General features: G+C 45.0%; 1 protein-coding gene across 2 annotated transcripts in view; it reads left to right on the plus strand.

The window, feature by feature from the left end:
* The first annotated feature begins 218 nt into the window (after positions 1-218).
* rap1gap2a (RAP1 GTPase activating protein 2a) overlaps positions 219-19,494 on the plus strand; it is a 54,782-nt gene continuing 35,506 nt past the window's right edge. Inside the window, exons 1-2 of one of the 2 annotated variants that reach the window (XM_028963120.1) lie at positions 219-475; positions 8,043-8,078. In XM_028963120.1, the coding sequence (XP_028818953.1) occupies positions 435-475; positions 8,043-8,078 (77 nt within the window). In that variant the 5' untranslated portion in view covers positions 219-434. Of the gene's footprint in view, positions 476-4,965; positions 5,360-8,042; positions 8,079-19,494 lie in introns of those variants that run through there. The other variant, XM_028963119.1, reaches the window with a different exon arrangement.

A 19,494-nucleotide genomic window follows, 5' to 3' on the forward strand; every position in this document is an offset into this window, starting at 1 on the left:
CGTTCATTTCGGGTGAGCGTTCACGGGTCCACGTTTTGGGGTGTAAAGTACTCTTTTAAAGTACTCTTTATTATTTATTGTCATGATCTTTTTCATGCATTGTGCGGGAAGGTTTGCGTACTTTGCATTGCGTGCGATCTCTGCGCTGAAGAGCTCCCCAAAGCCACCCGAGAGAATTAAAGCGTAGCCTCCTCCATGGTAACGGCTCGCCTCCCAGACCCCTCCCTTCGCATCCTGCATTCTTACACACGTCCTGTCCACATGTCAGTCTCTCTCATCCTCTCCGTTCTCCTTCTCGCTTCCTCGTATGCCTCCTCTGCTTCTCTCTCTCCCCCTCTCTCTCTCATACACACACACACACACACACACACACTGTGGCTCACTCCCTCTCACGCCTGCTCTCACATCTCTGATGTTGGACCAGTAACGGGTCAATGTTTACTCCAGCTTCTAAGGCAACCATGGGAGACTCAAGGTAATGTACTACGTGAGGGGCATGACGGAGCAAGCCTTTTTTGCATTTTTTCCCCAATTCTCGCGTTTGCCCTTCCTGACTGTGGTAAAATTAGAATTGCATGGTTAGGCGGACCTTGTTAAACTGTTGCTACGATCGCTGTACGTGCGTGTGTGTGCGTGTGTGTGAGCGGGCTGCAGCCAGGCTGTGGACGTTTTACTCCTGCCGTGGGTCACCGCGCCAGTGTAATCGGCAGGCATCTCGCATTGCACAGTAATAACCTGCGTGCTTCTGCACTCCCTGCTCTCTGGTTGTAACACATCGTGGGTTCATGTTTGTGGTACAGCCTGGTGGCTCCTTCTGCGTGTTTCCTTTTCAGCCTCGGAACCACATGAGTGCTTGCTGGCTGAGTTTAACCGGATTAATGTCGCTTTGAAGGATTAGAAGAGCCACTCCAGCCGCAGTTGAACACGCGCTTATTTGAGATGAGGCGCACGCTCACATTCCTCAACTTCGATGCTCTCATCGCAGATTACAACGACCACATCACTGTGGCCAGCACTGCTGTCAGTCATCTGATGAGAACAGCCTACCGCATTTATACCAGCCCGTACGGAAGCTATGGTTACTGTCATGCAGGGTCTAACAGTGAACGTCGCTGCAGTGTGACCGCTGTGCTTTCAGTTCAGCTCCGTTGCGCGTCGCTCCTCCCCTGATCTGTTTGGTTTGTTCTGCTCCTGACTGCCCACCTTCGTTAGGCCGCCGTTTACTGTCCCCGTCTCCGTCTTCACTTCAAGTCGCTGTCGTTTTCTTTCACCTTCTCTCTTCTTCTTCTAGCCACCATTACGCTGGTGCTCAGTTCTGCTGGATGTTCTTTTCCACCTTCTCCTTTCACTACTTTCATTCTTCAGCCCTCTCTAACTTTGATGTGTGAAGCAGCGGGAGGTTAAGCCGCGCGTCCGTCCTAATGGCTTCATTCACATTAACGGCCCCACTGAGACCCTCAGTAGATCCATGCGGTGCTTAAAAGAGAATGAGAAAGCGAGAGAAATACAGGCGCGTATCTGTCTATTGTCCGCGATGGCTCGTAGAACAAAACTCCGTTGGGGGGTGGGAGGGGAGCAAAGACCCGGCAGCAGTCAGTGGTGTTTGTAGGAGTGAGTGGGAGAGAGTTGGTGTACGGCTGGGCGTTCTGTCACATTCACCACAGCCCACCAGCAAAAAAAGACCCAGGAGGCAGTGAAAAGCAGAGCACGCTGTTGATGTGCGACCCAACGAAGCAGGAGATGAGAAAATGCTGTGTGTGTGTATGTGTGTGTGTGTGTGTGTACGCGCGTTTTGAGAGTGCGGAGGTTGTATAACACTGGGGGTTTTGGTGGCTTTATTATACTTCGATGGAGATAAGACAGTTGAGAAGGAAGAGGCGTAAAAAGGCGTATCCTCTGAGTCATGCCTGTAAGCAGTTCTCTCTCTCTCTCTCTCTCTCTCTCTCTCTCTCTATCATAATCTAATTGTAAAGTGCGGATATTCACGTAGAGGCCTGGACAGGCAACATGGAAAAATTGGACCTTTTTGGGATGTACGAAATGAGTCTGACCCATTTTCCCCAGCAGGAGGGACAATACCTCTGCAAGATTCTTTATTGGCCTGCCAAGAAGTGGAGACTATAAAAGAAAGAAAGAGAGCAAGAAAGAATTCAAAAAAACATCATGCGGTCATATCAGCGCATCGGTTTATGGTGCCCGGCATTTTTTGTACATGCCCGTTTTAGCACCGACTGTGTGTCCGTGCAGGTGAAGAGGTGGCAAATTGAATAATGATCCCCACTTACACCTCACTTACAGTGATAGACCGGGTCTTCACTTATTCACCCTGAACGCTGAGAGCTTTTTGCGTTACAATTGACCTTGAGCAGATGCCAGCTTTGCCAATCTGCCCACAGTATCTCTCTTTCTGTATCCTCCCCCCCTTCCCAATTTGCGCAGCTCCCATTCCTTTCCTCTGTCACTCACAGCATCTTCTCCATTCCTGTCCTTCATCCTCCGCTTTCAAGCAGAACAGCGCAGCCTGAAAGGAGGGGAAGGTGGGGGTCATACGGGACACATCACTCAGACGGCACCATCGGCCCGATTCCCCCTTGTCGGTTTGAATAGGGCTACATACGGATGATGTCGTCGTGCCGCTCATTGTCGCCCGGTTGTGGAAGTAGCTGCAGTTTGGTGAGGATGACTCACACCGCATGGGGCACATTAACCATAATGCAGTCTGCTCTTGTGCTGCACAGACACTCTTCATCAAATGACTGCAATTTCCACTGGCAGAAACATTATTAGGTGTTCATGATTGCTCATTTTGTGTAATCTGTCGGGGTGATACAGCATCATTTCAGCGGCCAAATGTCATTGATCTTAAACTTTTTTCGGTGGCTAAAAACTCTCCCACGTTATTGATAAAATTCTTCCCATGGCCAATCCAAGAGCTTTTGGGTTTAGATATATGTCTGTTACTGTGTAAGATATGTTTATGCAGGGTTCCCTGCTTTGATGAAACATTGCATGTTTGGCCATGATATGCTGCAACACAGTTTTGGTCTATATTTCCACCTCGAGTAGCTGTGAACTCGCTGAATTAAACAGCCTGCAAACACTACACGAGTCCATTGCTTTGGGCTTTGTGCAGAAATCTCCCTAGGCCTTCATGAATATGCATGTACCCCCTCCTCACTTCAGCACCACGTATGAACTGTGCGCGAACAAGGGTCAGGGCTACTGCAGGCTGTTGTGGCTCCGTGATCCACTAGCTGAATCTCTCCGGCGGATATTAATGCATTTATGAGCATGGAGCACCGCTGACCTTGCCTCTCAAGGTTTCGACAGCGCTGATATCCTCGGGGGACTCCGTGTTTGCACGGAAAGGTGTTGGTATTATCGGTGATATTAGGTCATCGCTGTGCCCTGGAGTGCGGCAGATTATGTCACGCTGTGAGACTGCATCGCGGTGCGCTGTAAAATGCCAGTGCTTCATTCATTCCGTTCAATTAGTGCTGCTCTTGCCGATAATGACGCACCATGAGAGAGCAGGCCCCTATCTCTCTGCGACTCAAGTTCAAGAGATGCCCATCCAGTTAAGTGCAGGTAGTGATGCACAGCGGTGCCCAGCCTGAAGCACTAGAGATCCAATTTTCAGTCTGGCCCTGCTAACATGTTCTATTGTTAAATATCACTTGAGCAAATGTTCTAGAGGCTAAAGCAAGGCGAAGGGTGCAGAAATGTGGGACATTTTGCTGAAAATTTCTGGTTTCACTAGGGTGCTAATCGGTAAAGGGAATGGCGAGACACTTTTCACATTGTTGTGTGTATTTTAACAGCACTGTGCACATAATAGTCTTAGGTAACAAAGGTTACATAGGCTAGCATTTTTTTAAATTCATATTTCTGCTTTATTGGATGGGAATATGGACAAATTAAGAGAATGCTGCTCACTACTTGTACTAAATGTAAGTAGAAAAGCAAAATAACTAGTTAGCACTTGGCATTTACAGTGTTATTAATATGACAAATGTGACCAATTAAATTTAGGATTGTTTCAATTGTTTTGGGTGCCTTGACAAAAGAGGCCTGGAGGTCTGAACCAAGCCTGGGTCCATGGCTAGCGAGTAAAGTGATCGTCATTGTGAAACACTGCAGCACAGCACACGGTTACACAAAAAAATGTGTCCTCTGCTTTTAAGCATCACCCTTGGTGAGCAGTGGGCAGACATGACAGGTGCCTGGGGAGGAGTGTGTGGGGACGGTACTTTGCTCGGTGGCACCTCAGTGGCACCTTGGCGGCTCGGAATTCGAACCGGCAACCTTCTGATTATAGGGCAGCTTCCTTAACCGCTAGGCCACCATTGCCCCACAAAAAAATCATGGGACATTAAAATTTTTGTAACAAACAAACAAACTCAACATTTCTGTGCACCAGTGTGTATCTGTCATTCTGTGATGTCATTAATTTATGCAGTCAACAGTCTCACAAAAATTTTTAGATTCATTTTTAGTAATACCCCCTATTGGGTAGCTCTAGTGTCCGGTGGTGGATACGCTCTGCCTTAATCTTTTTTTAATCAATTTGTAATAAATATAACACATTTACTGCAAATTAATGGTTGTACTGTAAGTACATAATCAGCTGTTGGATGCCCCCACTTTCAGATCAGCTGCAACAGCCCTAATTAAATTAATTGCATGAAATGCGTTTTAGCTATCGACTACTAGGCCAAGGTTGATGTCAGATTAGTTTGAGGCTGTGCATTTATCTTATTGGGACTCTCACGGGTGGTAAGTAAGACAGAAGACCAGAAAGTCAGAGGTTCAAACCCCACTTACTGCCATTGTGTCTCTGAGCAAGACACTTAACCCTGAGTGTCTCCAGGGGGACTGTCCCTGTAACTAATGATTGTAAGTCACTCTGGTTAAGGGCGTTTGCTAAATGCGGTAAATGTAGTAAGGGAGGGGTCTGGTTTGGTCCGATGTTTCTGTTTAGATTGGTAAATACTGTACTTACAACACTTCCCCCTTTTCACAGCCAGATACAGGGAGTGCAAGAGGGTGTGTCTGTGTGTGTGAGAGAAAGTGATGTAGAGTACCACTGCCCAGCCTCCACTTCACCACCCCTCCCCTCTCTCGCTCTTTCGCTGCGTGCCCCACCCCACCGCGCGTGTGTCTGAGTGCTGAAGTGCACGAGGCAGGTGGAAGAGGGAGAGTGTGCAGCGCTGCCCTCACTCAGCCTCAAAGCCTCCGAGAGAGACACGCACACACCAACTCACATACACACACGACCGCGCTCACACGCTGAGGAGCCTTCTGCTGCATCCACCATGTTGAGGAGGAAGAGGAGCGTGTCTTTTGGGGGATTTGGATGGTATGTTGCCCTCAGATCACACACTTTGCAGGATGTGTGGAGTGGTTTGGTTTCATGCTTGTCGAGAGGAAGGTCTGCGATGGAGGTCTGCGCCTCTAGGACAGGGTTAAACATCAGTCGTAAATTGGCTCTGATCTGCTGTGTGTGCAGGGTTTTTTTATGCAATCGCTCAGAGTGTCACACTTCTGTGACATTGTTTGTGTGCCTGATGTGTGTCAATCAGATACTAAAATGCCGGGAGCATCATTTATGCTTTAAAAGTAGTTGTTTTATTTATTTAAAGTATTTCAGAGGCAGATCAACCTTGGTGAGCATGGTTATATATTCCTATCTTTGGTTACTGACACCCATGGAGAAAAAAGAAAAAAAGAAACTGTGTGCTCACACAGGTTCGAGGGTGTGACTGCATTTGAAGCCGAAGCGTGAGAAATGCAAGGCGGCGCCAGATTGGGCTGCGTGTGTGCGCGTGTGCGTGAGTACCGCGCACCACACAGGATGACGAAACCTCCTCAGAGCAGCACATCTGCGGTGGGCAGCACGTTCAGTTATCACCCCTCTGAGGATTCCCATGTGGAGGGGCTTGCTAGCTGTCAGGGAACAAAGAAACCGGGGCCTGTCGGTGAGGTCTGGTCCTCGCCAAATGCACCTGAACAGCAGCGTGAGGACGGGGGCTCGCAGAATCCTTAGATATCTCCTCTTCAGCAGGTTTATGAAAGCACCGTTTGAAGCCTTTAGTGCAGTGACGCGTAGGTCGATTAAGCTGGTGTTTCTAAAGGAGGAGCAGCACTTGAAAGCCCTCAAGATGTTTGCTGTGTTAAAAGAAATGTGCCAGATTCACCCCAGGAAAACAGAACGACAGCTTTCTTTCTCGCTGCGCAGAGGGAGGGTCGGCGGAAGTGCTGCTGGGAATTGAAATGGTCCCGCTCCTCTGTAATGCCTCTTAAGGATTCCTGGATTTCACCCATAAAAATCGATGATGTCATCAGCGCTATGGTTGACCGCGCGGATGATGGGGATGGAGATTTCAGGTGTGGGGAGGGACAGATGACAAAAAAACTGAGCAAATCCATCTTATATAAGACGGAAAGGCATGATGTCAGGAATGAAGATAGTTTCATCTTGCTCCAGTTCACATCAGTCATGTGAGAGGAGCGCAGTTGGCCTTGAGGCTGAATTGGAGTGCAGCAAGGGAAGCAGATATTAATTTTAAGATCTGCTATCGACAGGCAAGGTTGTGCAGGTGCCAAATTAATTGAAATAAGAATAAGTGCCCATAAAACCATACATCATCTGTATATTGGTATCTGGTAAACGTTTGCTTGTAAAGCCTCTACAATCACATACAAGCTTCTATAAATTAACTTTATATAAGAATGAAGATGACTGAGAAGATGATTTTGGACGTATGATGCTGCTCGACAGAAAAAAAAATCTAAGGTGTAAATAATCCCTCTCATTGTGGCTGACTGATCCTGTGACAGAATGTTCTCTCAAGAGAAGACCTCACCACCCCAACCCTGCCATATTTCCTGTTAAAAACTGCCTACACCATGCACATACATGCATGCACTCACATTTTGTTCTGACAACCGCTCAAAATTACATGCAAAGTCTCACATACACACGCACCATCACAAATAGACAGTGTTTAACCAGGAAGCAGCCACACAGGCTCCCAGACACTGATCTGGCGTGAGATAGCACCATGAAGCCTTGATATATTTCCAGACTGGACAATGCACATGATTGGGTAACTGCGTCATTTCTGTGGCCGTGACGACACTATGGATCTTTTGTCAAGCTTCCTGTGTGATGCCCCACCTAAGCCACACAACCACAACTTACTGCTGTACTCCAGATAGCCGTGCTCCACGTAGAAACAGTGCTGCTGCTTCACAGTATCTACCTCCTGATTAAAAGGCTTTAATCAGCTCCCACATTGTTCTTCCCCCCCCCGATATATCGCCTTCTTTCTCTGAGGTGTTATTCTAGATAATAACTATGTTCTACACCCATGCTCCTGACTTGGAGTCCTACGCATATCACAGGGAACAGCAAGTTCACACAGAAATATTAAAGGTCAAAGCTATGGGTATTTTTACATTTTTTAAATTTTATTTTTAAGTTTCAGTTTTTTTTTAATGGCTCGGTTGGTGTGTAATGAGATCCTACTGGTTAAAAGAAGAATTAAAACTGAATTTCTGTCGAGTCGAGTTTTAACCAATTAAAAAAATTGCTGCAGACAACGGCAACCCTAACAGCTGTGACAAGGTTCGTGATATCCATTTATTTGTTTTGAAAAGGAAATGAGAGGCGGCCTGGATGTAATGAGTTCCAGCTCATGGAAGGCTGATGTAATTGGTGTCACAGGCTCATGTTTTTTTATTATATATATGTACGTATATGTGTGTGTGTGTCACAGGCTCATGTACATGTTTTTATATATTTGTGTGTGTGTGTGTGTGTGTGTGTACACACGAGCCTGTGACACCAATTATATCAGCCGTCCATGAGCTGGAACTCATTACACCCATTCATTAGACATCAGTGTTAGGCTCCACTGTTCTGGAGCATCTATTGAGCGTGTTTGCACCAGGCAGATTTGAGCTCAGACGTCAGACGCTGTTTTAATAGCGACTGTTGCTGTGTTACCTGAAATCTTTTCTCTCTCTTTTCTTTATAGGATTGACAAGTCCACCATTGCTGCTCTGAAAGCCAGGTGAGTTTGTGTTGACTGGCTCTCCAGCCTCCTCCATCACACGCATCTCTTTCTGGGCTCGCATGTCATCGGCAAGTTCTCGACGCGGACTTCTGAATGCCATTCTGTTGCGGTGAAAGGGGGAGGGTGTGGAAAGAAAGGGAAGAAGAAAAGATGGTCGCCCTGTAGCAGCGGGCGGAACAAATGGTCCTCAGGCCTTTGCTTCGCATTCGCCCAGAGATACAGCTTTACTTACTGTACTCAACTCACAGTACTCACTGCTCTCGGGGGAACATCCGACCCTGTCCTTAAATCTGGCCTGTCCTCGGGGGGCCCGTGGGTTCAGAGCGCTTCTCAGTCTCTACGTCAGATTTCATTAGGCTCAGTTGTTTTGGGGGAGTGGGTGGACCTGCTGGGAGGCTTCATTTGATTACGTGTCACAAGTAGAGATTTTTTTTTTCACAGTTTAAGCCTGTTAACACATGTCACCCTGTCACCCAGCAAGAACCTCTCAGTGACAACAGTGCGCACTTAAGTCACTCACTCACCAAGCCAGTCAGTTATGGCTGAGCGTTCCTGTTCCTTTGTAACTGCTGGTTGCAAAGATTCCCCCCAACAGGTCTCTGAGGTTCATACATTTTTAAATGCACTCGCTGTTGAGAGTTTAAACCCACAGCTCAGGCCTCACTTATGTACAGCATTCAAATGCAGCACCTGGCGGGCCTTGATAAATTATGTAGCCAGCAAACTGGAATGATTTTGCAATTCTTGTTTTAAATAGAGTTGATCATTCTGTTCATGTCTTGAGACCAAAGCCTTTATTACAAAGCAAATAATTAATTGAAAGAACGCTAAATGTATGAACAAGTATTCATAAACTGCAATAGCTATAGTTCTTCAATAGAATTTTTTGAAATCCATAACCCAAAAATGTAGTGAAGGAACAGAATCCTTGATTATCTGATACTTTATAGGTATTCTGTGTCATATGCAGAAGCACCAGAAGATGCTTTTGTTCCTGTACTGAACTGAGAAATACTCTTCTTCATCTTTACGATCATATTTACGATTGAAGATTGGACGACAAGCAGTCCTACAAAGGATCTGCACTGCAAACTGACACATAGCCCCTATTTACAGAAAATCCCACATATTAAATGTCTAATTTTATGTCATTTTAATACTGTACATCAACGTCTCAAAAACTGTACATTTAATATGTGACATGCCTTGTTCTGCACATTTGCTTGTGTATAGAAGAAAGAAAAACTACATTTAGGCTGCCAGAGGCTGCTGCTGGGATTAGGGTTCATGTTGTTTCCAGGATGAAGTGCAGTAGAGAATAGGTCTATCCTGAGAAACCCTGAGTGGTTTGGTGCAGGTGATCGACTCCCTTTGAGAGTGTCTCTTCCTGAGTGTGTGTGTGTGTGTGTGTGTGTCTGCTTGTGCCCCTTGGAGTGTGTTTGTTTGTACCTGGAATAATCAGAAAGAAAAGGCTCTCTAGTTTCTCCCAGCGCATATCAGTCTCCATGGAAATCAGTACACAATGACTGCGCTATCAGAAGCACTTCTGTGTGTGTGTGTGTGTGTGTGTGCGCTCTTGTGTCACTATGGTTCACTGTAGCTGTGCTGACATCGAGACAGAGATCGGGCTCATGAGAACCCAGTCTGGGTCCGCAGCCTCCACCCCCTCCCTCCACCCTCCTCTCACCAGCAACTACAAAGTGAGTGGTCTGCATCCAGCGCTCGGCTAAATTGTGGCAACACAATAACAGGCGCATAATCATGTGCACACGTTTGTGTGTGTGTGTGTGTGTGTTTGCGTGCCTGCTTATGCTGGAGCTTTTCTAAAAAAGCTGCATGAATTAATATTATGAAGACAGAGCGAGAGAGAGAGCGAGAACTAGAATAGCATCCAAAAAGAGACAGATTGAGGAGAGGAGTGTAGGTGTATCTCACGCTGTGCAAGATGCCGCGCAAAATTTGGTGAGTGCTGTTTTTTTACGTAGTGACTTTCATCGCCTGTTACTGCGGCAATGTGTTTTAGACGTGCTGTTTGACCGCGCCTGCTATGCATTCTGCACAAGGGTAATTGTTTAAAGGCTGTTAAAGGGTTTATTTACTAGGGAATTTTCAAGACACCCAATCTCATACCAAAAATGTGTTATAAAAGTTCCGTTACCCAGACTGCATGGAATCCAACAAGAGGAATCTCAGTGTTGTGTCTCTTGTGCAAACCACAACACCTAAATCAGCCCAGCCACCACTGGACATGTCAGCCATTGTCACAGTTGTTTGCTGCGAGGGGGCAATTTTGTTTGACATCAAAAAAGCTTTAAAGCAAAAGAGCGGCTTATCCAGGTGGAGGTTTTTCTTGGGGTCGGTTCTGAAGAGATTGTTAACAGAGGTGACTGACTGGTCTGTACTACTTACTCTGTGTGCCAAAGTCATGCAGACATATGCTAATGTACATGTAGATTAATACGCCCACCCCAATGGCGGAGACAGACAGGCACACACATAATCTGCATTGAACCGCAGAAAAACATCTGAAATACGGGTGACACCGTGCATTCGCATTCTAGACAAAAAAGCAACACCCGTAGATGGCACCAAATATGAGATTTTCTAACAACCGTGCATCATCCTATACTTGGGTTGGTCTTATATTTGGACAATTTCTGTAAATCAGCACCAACAGTGATTAATAGAGATTGACAAACACATGTGTATAGGCACACAGACCCTCATCCCACTGCTCCCCGGGTGCCTGTCATGGCTGCCCACTGCTCACTCAGGGTGCTGGGATAAATGCAGAGGACAAATTTCACTGTGTGCACCGTGTGCTGATCACTTCACTTACATCATGTATATGGTCACATGAACAAATGTTAATTGGAAGGAGCGAACAATGATGAGGATGTAGGTGCTTTTGCCCAAACAAGGAGTGCGACGTCTTGTGCTGTCTGCAGCTGCATGAATTTCCTTTGTAGTCCTACAGGAGGCAATTAGCACTCCGGGCCTGGGATTATCCATTATGCCATGGCGTGAGGGGGTACAGCCACAGCTGCAGGGAGCGGTCGACTCCACGGGAGACGCTCTCGCTCTCTCCCTCTGATGGATGTCCCAAGCCTTGGCACACCCAGGCACTACGAGGCCCGGAAAAGCCAAGGCGCCCTCGCTCCTTGCGGACACGCAGGTGCAAATGTTAACTGTCCGTGAGCATCAGTGTGATTTACGTGGTTTGCGGCTATTTCTGGAGTGTGACATTTAGCTTCGTTAAATGTCCAAATGGCAAGCAAAATGTTTTATTCATTCTTCTCATGACTCTTATGTCACCTTTTTTTCAAGAACCAGTTGATTTGCAATAATATATGCCTATTATGCACATATTAAAACACAGATATTATGTGAAAAATATTACAATATGATTCAAATTACGATATGGGTGCCAGTGCATACACTACATGATGAAAGATCGAGAAACAATTTCAATAAATCACACTGCAGACATTCAGCAGGGGTTTCAAGTGTCAGAAATATCGCCACACCAGCCACTGACCTGAGGATATACTTCCTGGCAGCCTCATCCCTCCCTCTCTGTCGACGCTCTCCAAAGCCACAAGGCCTGTAAATAGAGCGCTGCACCGAAAATAAAGTCCCTGTGACACTGCCGACCTGAGCAAGTGTTGGTCTCATTACAGCAATGCATGTTGCTGCACTGTCAGAAAGATGCAGCGATACGGGTAAAGTCATTATCCCTGGGTGATGCGCAGGACCACAGTTCCAAACTCCAGCAACCTGCTGCGTCCGTTTTTAGCTAAAAATATTTCGTTGCTGTGCTGTGTAATGCAAATATCCATCTTCTACGTCTAAACATTTTACAGGTTTTATCTGCTTCTGAAGGATGCATACGCACGACATCACGAGACAGGGATTTATTACATAGTAGACAAGACAAGGGGACCATCACCAAACAATGAGCCGATGGCGAACAGACATGAACAGGGAAGATTTATACAATCATACACAGGCGCTAACAATCAGGAAACATAATAACACAGGACCAACATGAAACTCCGGTCCGAACTCCAGACCCGGAGTTACCCCTGCCGGACCGGATCATGACAGCTTTGGACCAATTGTCAGCCTATACTGTGGTATGTATTAATCTATTGTCATTCAAGTGAATTGAGGGTGAACGTGAAGTGATTGTAATCGTGATCAGAGGTGGAGGGCTACGAATTACATTTACTCACGTTACTGTGCTTGGGTACTTTTTGTGAGTTGTTTTTGAAATAGGTAATTTTACCTTTAATCAATTATATTTTTAGACAAGTATTTTATTTCACTATATTGGAAAACCAGCCCCCCGTTACGGAGTAAAAAAGTGAAATGCAAAAAATAAAAATAATAAATCCACCTGAAATGAGAGGAAATTGCGCAGGTTCCCGCGCGGCATGTTTCTCAGGCCGCGGACGGCAGCTCCTCACCATGAAACAGGCGCTGGGTCCTAAAGCCGGTCAATTAGCAGCCAATCAAAAGAACAGGCCTTCACAACAGCCAATGAGAAAACAGCAGTACTGTATCTGGGCAGAACGCAACGCAACAACCAATGGAAAGGTGTCCGGGGATTCATTCTTTATTCTGTTATTCTGCTACTTGTGATGAAAATTTCCGAAAAGGTTGTTGACCCAAACAATAACGCTCTCCCATCACTTCAATCTTTTGTTTTAATGTTATAACAAATTCACAATTTGTTTGAATCAAATGACAACATGACTGCTGTTTTTGCCCAGATAATTACATCAACTTTTCAATGCTGAGTGTCTGTATCCTAAACTTTTACAGGTATCACATGCAGCCTGAAAGTAGAATAGCCTATACAGTGCAACCAGAAACTACTCACAGCGCATTTGTTTTTCCACATTTTGATATGTTACAGCCTTATTCCAAAATTTCAATTCAAACCCATAATGACAATGTGAAAAAATTTACTTGAGATTTTGGCAAATTATTAAAAGAAAAATGATAAAGCACATGTACATCACATGTATTCACAGCTTTTGCTCAATACTTTGCTGATATACCTTTGGCAGCAATTACAGCCTTAGGTCTTTTTGAATATGAGCCACAAGCTTGGAACACATATCATTGGCCAGTTTGGCCCCTTCATCTTTGCAGCACCTCTGAAATATGGGAAGTGTTGGTGCACAGCCATTTTAAAATCTCTCCAGAGATGTTCAATTGGATTCAATTCTGGGCTGAGTTGGACCAGTTCAAGAGCAGTCTTGAGCAGGTTTTCATCCAGGATGTCTCTTTACGTTGCTGCAGTCATCTTTCACTCTATCCTGACTAGTCTCCCAGTTCCTGCAGCTGAAAAATATCCCCAGAGCATGATGCTGCCACCACCATGCTTCACTGTAGGGATGGTATTGGCCTGGTGATGAGCGGTGCATAGTTTCCTCCAAATGTGACACCTGGCATTCATAACAAATACCAGAGAGTTTTGTTTCTCATGGTCTGAGAGTCCTTCAGGGTGCTTTTGGCAAACTCCATGTGCCATGTGCCTTTTACTAAGGAGTGGCTTCCTTCTAGCCACTCTACCGTACAGGCCTGAATGGTGGATTTCTGCAGACATTGTTGTCCTTCTAGAAGTTTCTCCACTGTCCACTCTGGAGCTCTGACAGGGTGACCATAGGGTTCTGGGCCACCTCCCTGACCAAGGCCCTTCTCCCCTGGTCACCCAGTTTAGGTGGCAGGCCAGCTCTAGGTAGAGTCCTGTTGGTTTTGAACATCTTCCACTTATGGATGATTGAGGCCACTTTGCTCATTGAGACCTTCAAAGCTGCAGACATTTGTCTGTATCCTTCCCCAGATTTGTGCCTCAAGATAATCCTGTCTCGGAGGTCTACAGACAATTCCTGTGACTTCTTGCTTGGTTTGTGCTTTGACATGAACTGTCAACTGTAGGACCTTATATAGACAGGTGTGTGCCTTTCCAAATCATGTAAAGTCAAGTGTTTTTTCCTCAGGTGGACTTCAACTAAGCTGCAGAAACACCTCAAGGATGATCAGGGAAAACAGGATGCAACTGAGCTTTCATGGCAGAGTTTCATGGGAAAGGTTGTGAATAGTTATGTATCTGTGCTTTCTAAGTTTTTCATTTTTAATACATTTGAAAAAACTTTTTTCACCTTGTCATTATGGGGAAAATTGAGGAAATGAGGAAAAAATGAATTTAACCCATTTTGGAATAAGGTTGTTGTGCGTATTGTACTGTGAATACTTGCGTGTGTGTTGTGCTGTGAATACTTTCCAGATGCACTGTACATGCTTTTTGCTTGTGTATTCCATACATTACATTGCTCAAACTAAACAAGAGCCTTACATCTTAAATCTTGCTGTAATATTATGTGGAACAGGGTGCTTTATTTAATTTCTTATATCAGCAGTCAGTGTGCTCATTTGGCAGTTTGCTATAAAAAGAACAAAAAGTTTGTTAATAAGGGATTGTTGATGGATACTTTGATATTGGCTTTTTTCTCTTTTTTATTGTAATTACTTTTACTGAGGTAGATTTTTAGATGGATACTTTTACTTTTATTTGAGTAGAATTTAAGCAAAGTAAAGATACTTTTACTTAATTACATTTTTTTCATTGATACACTGCAGCACAGCACACTGTGAAAGGTGTCCTCTGCTTTTAACCCTTGGTGAGCCATGGCAGAAACTTTTTGCAACATCACTTTTTAACGTAATTATATACACATTCTTACAAGTAAAGCACAAGTAATTATTACTGTTTTTACTTTTTCTAGCAATTCTGCACTTCCTGCCTATATAAGCAGAATGTTAATTGTTTTGACATTTTCCCACCAGCAAACATTCGTTTCGTCAAATTACTCGGCAGTTGAATCGGCCAATAATCGGGTGTTTTAGTTTACATTTACATTTACATTTACAGCATTTATCAGACGCCCTTATCCAGAGCGACTTACAATCAGTAGTTACAGGGACAGTCTCCCTGGTGCAATTTAGGGTTAAGTGTCTTGCTCAGGGACACAATGGTAGTAAGTGGGATTTGAACCTGGGACTTCTGGTTCATAGGAGAGTGTGTTACCCACTAGGCTACTACCACCCTAGTTACTACCACCCTAGTTCGTGTTGCCAGACCTCGCAGAAAGTGAATAGTTAATAGAAATAAACAAACAAACAAAAAAATGTAAGTAAATGTAAGTACAAAGTAAGTAAAAAATAAATATATAAATGCAATTCAATAAAGAGCTTAATTTAAGAAACATAATGTCACGTAAGAACTGGATTTCTCAGGGTCTCAAATTTAATAAAAATAATAACCATAAGATTTTAAGACATCATAAAAAGACAAACGAAGCTGGCATATCCGCAGTAAAAAGTGAGAGGCTACCAAATTAAGACAAATTTAAACTTGTCTTTTGTAATTTTTTCAACGAGGAATTGGATGGAAAAAGACATGTCCTGGCATGTAAGAAGCGGATTTGGCAACGCATGTCGTCTACAGTTCTTGCGGCTTTCTGTCAGTAGAGGGCAGTAGAGCAGATGCGCTTCCTCAATTCGCGGCTAGGGGGAGATATTGTCCTTCTCCTGACCGTCTCTCCTGGAAGGGCCGATGTTTGCCTGCCTTCTGCTGACACCTGCTTGAAAGAAAAAACACTTTGACCAAAATGTAAGAACATTGCGTTTGTGTGTTTTCTGTGTGCAATGACCAAGGCTTGCCTGTCTTGCTTAAACACCAAAGTCTGCCTGTTTTTTTTTTCTATGTGAAATGTGATCCTTTTTTTCCCAGACAGGAGCTTATGGCTATTTGCTTACAACGGGTATGTAAGGGATACGGTGTTCTTATTATGTCTGGCTTTATTGTGTATTATCTTCTCTTCACACACGGAATGTTATGTAACTTTCACAGAACTGGGTATACTGGTATTTGAGGTCACTCAATGGTGAATGTGTTTTATAGGGACCATTGTTGTTACATGCAACGCTATCATTGATTCACTAAAACACTTCTCTCCAAAAGTCAATAACCTCCTCTGGGGATTGCTGAGATTTACCCAAAATGTTATCCACCCCCATTTGTTTTTTTGCCCACCAAAATAGAATATTCTCGGGTACAGAAAGGACAACAAAAAAACAGGAGGCTGAGGTTTTTGCTACGGATCTTCCCAGGAGGGTAGTAGCTCACCTGGGAGCGATGTACAATCTAAATGCCTTGCTTGCACGGGCGAATGTGACAGTAGGACGCATCTCCCGCTTTCTGTGTGCCTCTGGTAAACGGATACGCGACGTAACGACACTCCGACGGCAGCATGGCAACCGCATTATTGTTTTCCACGGATGATGGATAGATAGGCTGCAAGATGCCGTCGCCATGGCAGTGCAGCAGATGAAGTCTGTGGCTATAGTCACATTCCGATCACCTGGGGGTTGGGGGCTCCTATGCGGCTCATAACCATGGCGATGGGGTCTATACAAATTTCCCTGGAAAGCGAGCTGTGCTTTGCTGCCTTTTTTGACTACATAATTGCCTTGATGAGACACGCAGTACCGTGTCTCGTTATTTTTATATGTACTGGTGCTATCTGGCATGTGTACAAGGCCATGCTAATAATGCTGGCCGTGGACGGGCAGTGGTGGCCTTAGGGGCAGTGGTGGCCTAGCGGTTAAGGAAACGGCCCCGTAATCAGAAGGTTGCCGGTTCGAATCCCGATCCGCCAAGGTGCCACTGAGGTGCCACTGTGCAAACCACCGTCTCCACACACTGCTCCCCGGGCGCCTGTCATGGCTGCCCACTGCTCACTAAGGGTGATGGGTTAAATGCAGACGACACATTTCACTGTGGGCACCGCAACACACGGTGGCATTTACTGGCATCACCTCTATACACACAAGCACACCGACGCACAATCATTTTGGCTTCTTGTGCCTGCGCCTCTTGCCGTGCCAAAGGTGGAGTGTGTGAGCGGACTGTAAAAAATCTGAGCCTTGTTGCTTCCAGCCCCACAATGGGCCAGCTGCCTCCCCCCGCCTGACAAATATTTACTGCTTTACGTCCCCCGGTCTGGCCGCGCTGACGGCTTGATAAGGGCACCATCTGGCCAGTTGATTTTAATGGGGCTCTAAAGGGCCCATAAAGCGCCCTCTCACTCACTGGCGCTGCGGCTCTCGCTGTATCGGTGCCGGGGTGAGGATGGGCTGAACAGGCTGGGGGCTTGTGAAACCTTCTGGGGTCGGGCGGAGAGAGGAACCCCTGAATTTAAAGCCCTGTCAGTCTTGTTCTTTGCATCCTTACCGTCACTTTCTTTAGGATCAAAGTGACCCCACTGGGGGTATCTGGTTCCACCTCTTAAATAAAATCATTGGAAATTTCATTTCAAGGAAAAAAGAGCACAAAATAAGGGTTTGAAAGATATTATCTCTCCTAAATATGTGGCATTAATTTACAGTTTTCATCAGATCATAAGACATTGTTATAAATTTTATTTCTTTATTTACAAGAAATGTGTACACTGCAAGTACAATTCCTTGCATGGTAATACTGTCTGGAAACCTGAAGCTGAAGTGGAGAGCTGAGCTGCAGAGGAATGAATGAGTGTCCTTGAGCGCTGGGAGATTCTTACAGAAAGAGCAGAAACCAAAAAGGATGTGACTCTGAGGGATCAGGAGGGGAAGATAAAAGCTAGGATGAAAAGCTCCGTCCTAATGACCGGACATAGCCTGCTAGGGAAAAACTGATGCGCCTCTTTCCCAGTTGAAAATATTAATATCTGAGGGGCATATGCTTGCTTTGTTATATAAAACATAGTGCATTGGGGGTGTCTGTGAATGTAAAATTCTGCCAATCAGGCCTCTTGAATAAAAGTGCCGATAATCTATCTACATGTTTGTTACTGGTACCATATGTGGTTTTGTGATTTCTGCAGATGGGGCTGTGAACAAGTGTTATTATACAGGAGGTAGGGTGTTAGTAGCCTATTGGGTAACACACTCGCCCATGAACCAGAAGACCCAGGTTCCAATCCCACTTACCACACCACTGTGTCCTTGAGCAAGACACTTATCCCTGAGTGTTTCCAGGGGGACTGTCCCTGTAAATACTGATTGTAGATTGTAGTTATGCTCTGGACATGGGCTAATTGCCAAGTGTCATGAATGTAAATGTAGTAAGGGAGGACACAGCACAGTTGCCAGATTGGCTGGATTATTCAGAAGTATGCATTTACTGAGAACTGGTATTGAGGAACCAAATGGCAGATTATCATATGGTTTTGCCAGTTTTGTGTGTGAATAGTACGAATATAAAGTCCTGACTAATCTCAGTTGTAAGCATGATTACCCAGGACTCCTTGATAAGAAGCTACGCAGCACTCAGTAGGTGCTGCAACATTAATGTGGACATGGACATGGTCACTTACCTTTGTTCTTCTGTTTATGTTCCTGACGACTGTCACACTCCTTAGGGTTTGTTTTTGTTTGTTCCCTTTCTGTTTCCCTGGTTTTGACCTCTTGCTGGTTCTTTTGTGTTTAAAATTATTTTTTTTGCCACAACGTCCCCTCCTGAGCCTTGAGACGTGACAGTAGGGAGCTGTCAGTCATTGGTATGGCGCCTCCCATTTTAGGCTGAATTAAAAAATAAACGTTGTTTAAATTTGTCTACTGGGTGACAGAAATATTGACACTTGAATCAGAAAATGGATAACGTGTTCCAGTATAAATTTTAGTAAATCCTAGTACACGTGACCTGTAACATGCCCCAAGTGCTCTGCATATTATGGCACCATGAAAATAGGGTCATGTGTCTTAATCTGCACTCCTCTTGAGACTGTCTATCTATTTTTGCATATGGTGTAATTCAAATTGTAGAGAAAATAGAGGTTTCATCCGCGTGGATCACATGATCAACAGCTGTCCACCACATTTCCTGCTACCCCCATCAATGCCATGAGCTCTGAGCGTTGCCATTGTCTGTTACAGTCCCAATTGCCCTCAGTAAGGAGCAGGGGGCAGAACTGTGCATGAGTTATGGAAAGCAATATTTACTTCCTGTCTTTAACAGAAGCCACAAAACATTATAGAAATGTGCACTATTTCCTGTGCCGCCTTTCCCTCCCAACCATCAAACTCAGCAATGAGACTTGTGCAAAGACAGAACATGTGGGCCTTTGTTTAAAAAAATGGGGTTATAAAACGGCGGTGGTAACGGTGGAATCCACCAGCTCAGCTTTTGAAACCAGTGGCTTTGACATGCTTCCCCCGCGTTATGTCGCTCACCTGCACACTTCCCATCACTCGTGCTGCTGCGGGATTATTATTTCTATTGTACGGGTCATTTAGAATAGACGATTCGCTGGCGCAGGGTGAGACGGGGGTTAAACAGCCGTCTCGCCACACTGTCTCG

Source organism: Denticeps clupeoides, chromosome 19 (genome assembly GCF_900700375.1).
Source record: "Denticeps clupeoides chromosome 19, fDenClu1.1, whole genome shotgun sequence".
Taxonomy (NCBI): domain Eukaryota; kingdom Metazoa; phylum Chordata; class Actinopteri; order Clupeiformes; family Denticipitidae; genus Denticeps; species Denticeps clupeoides.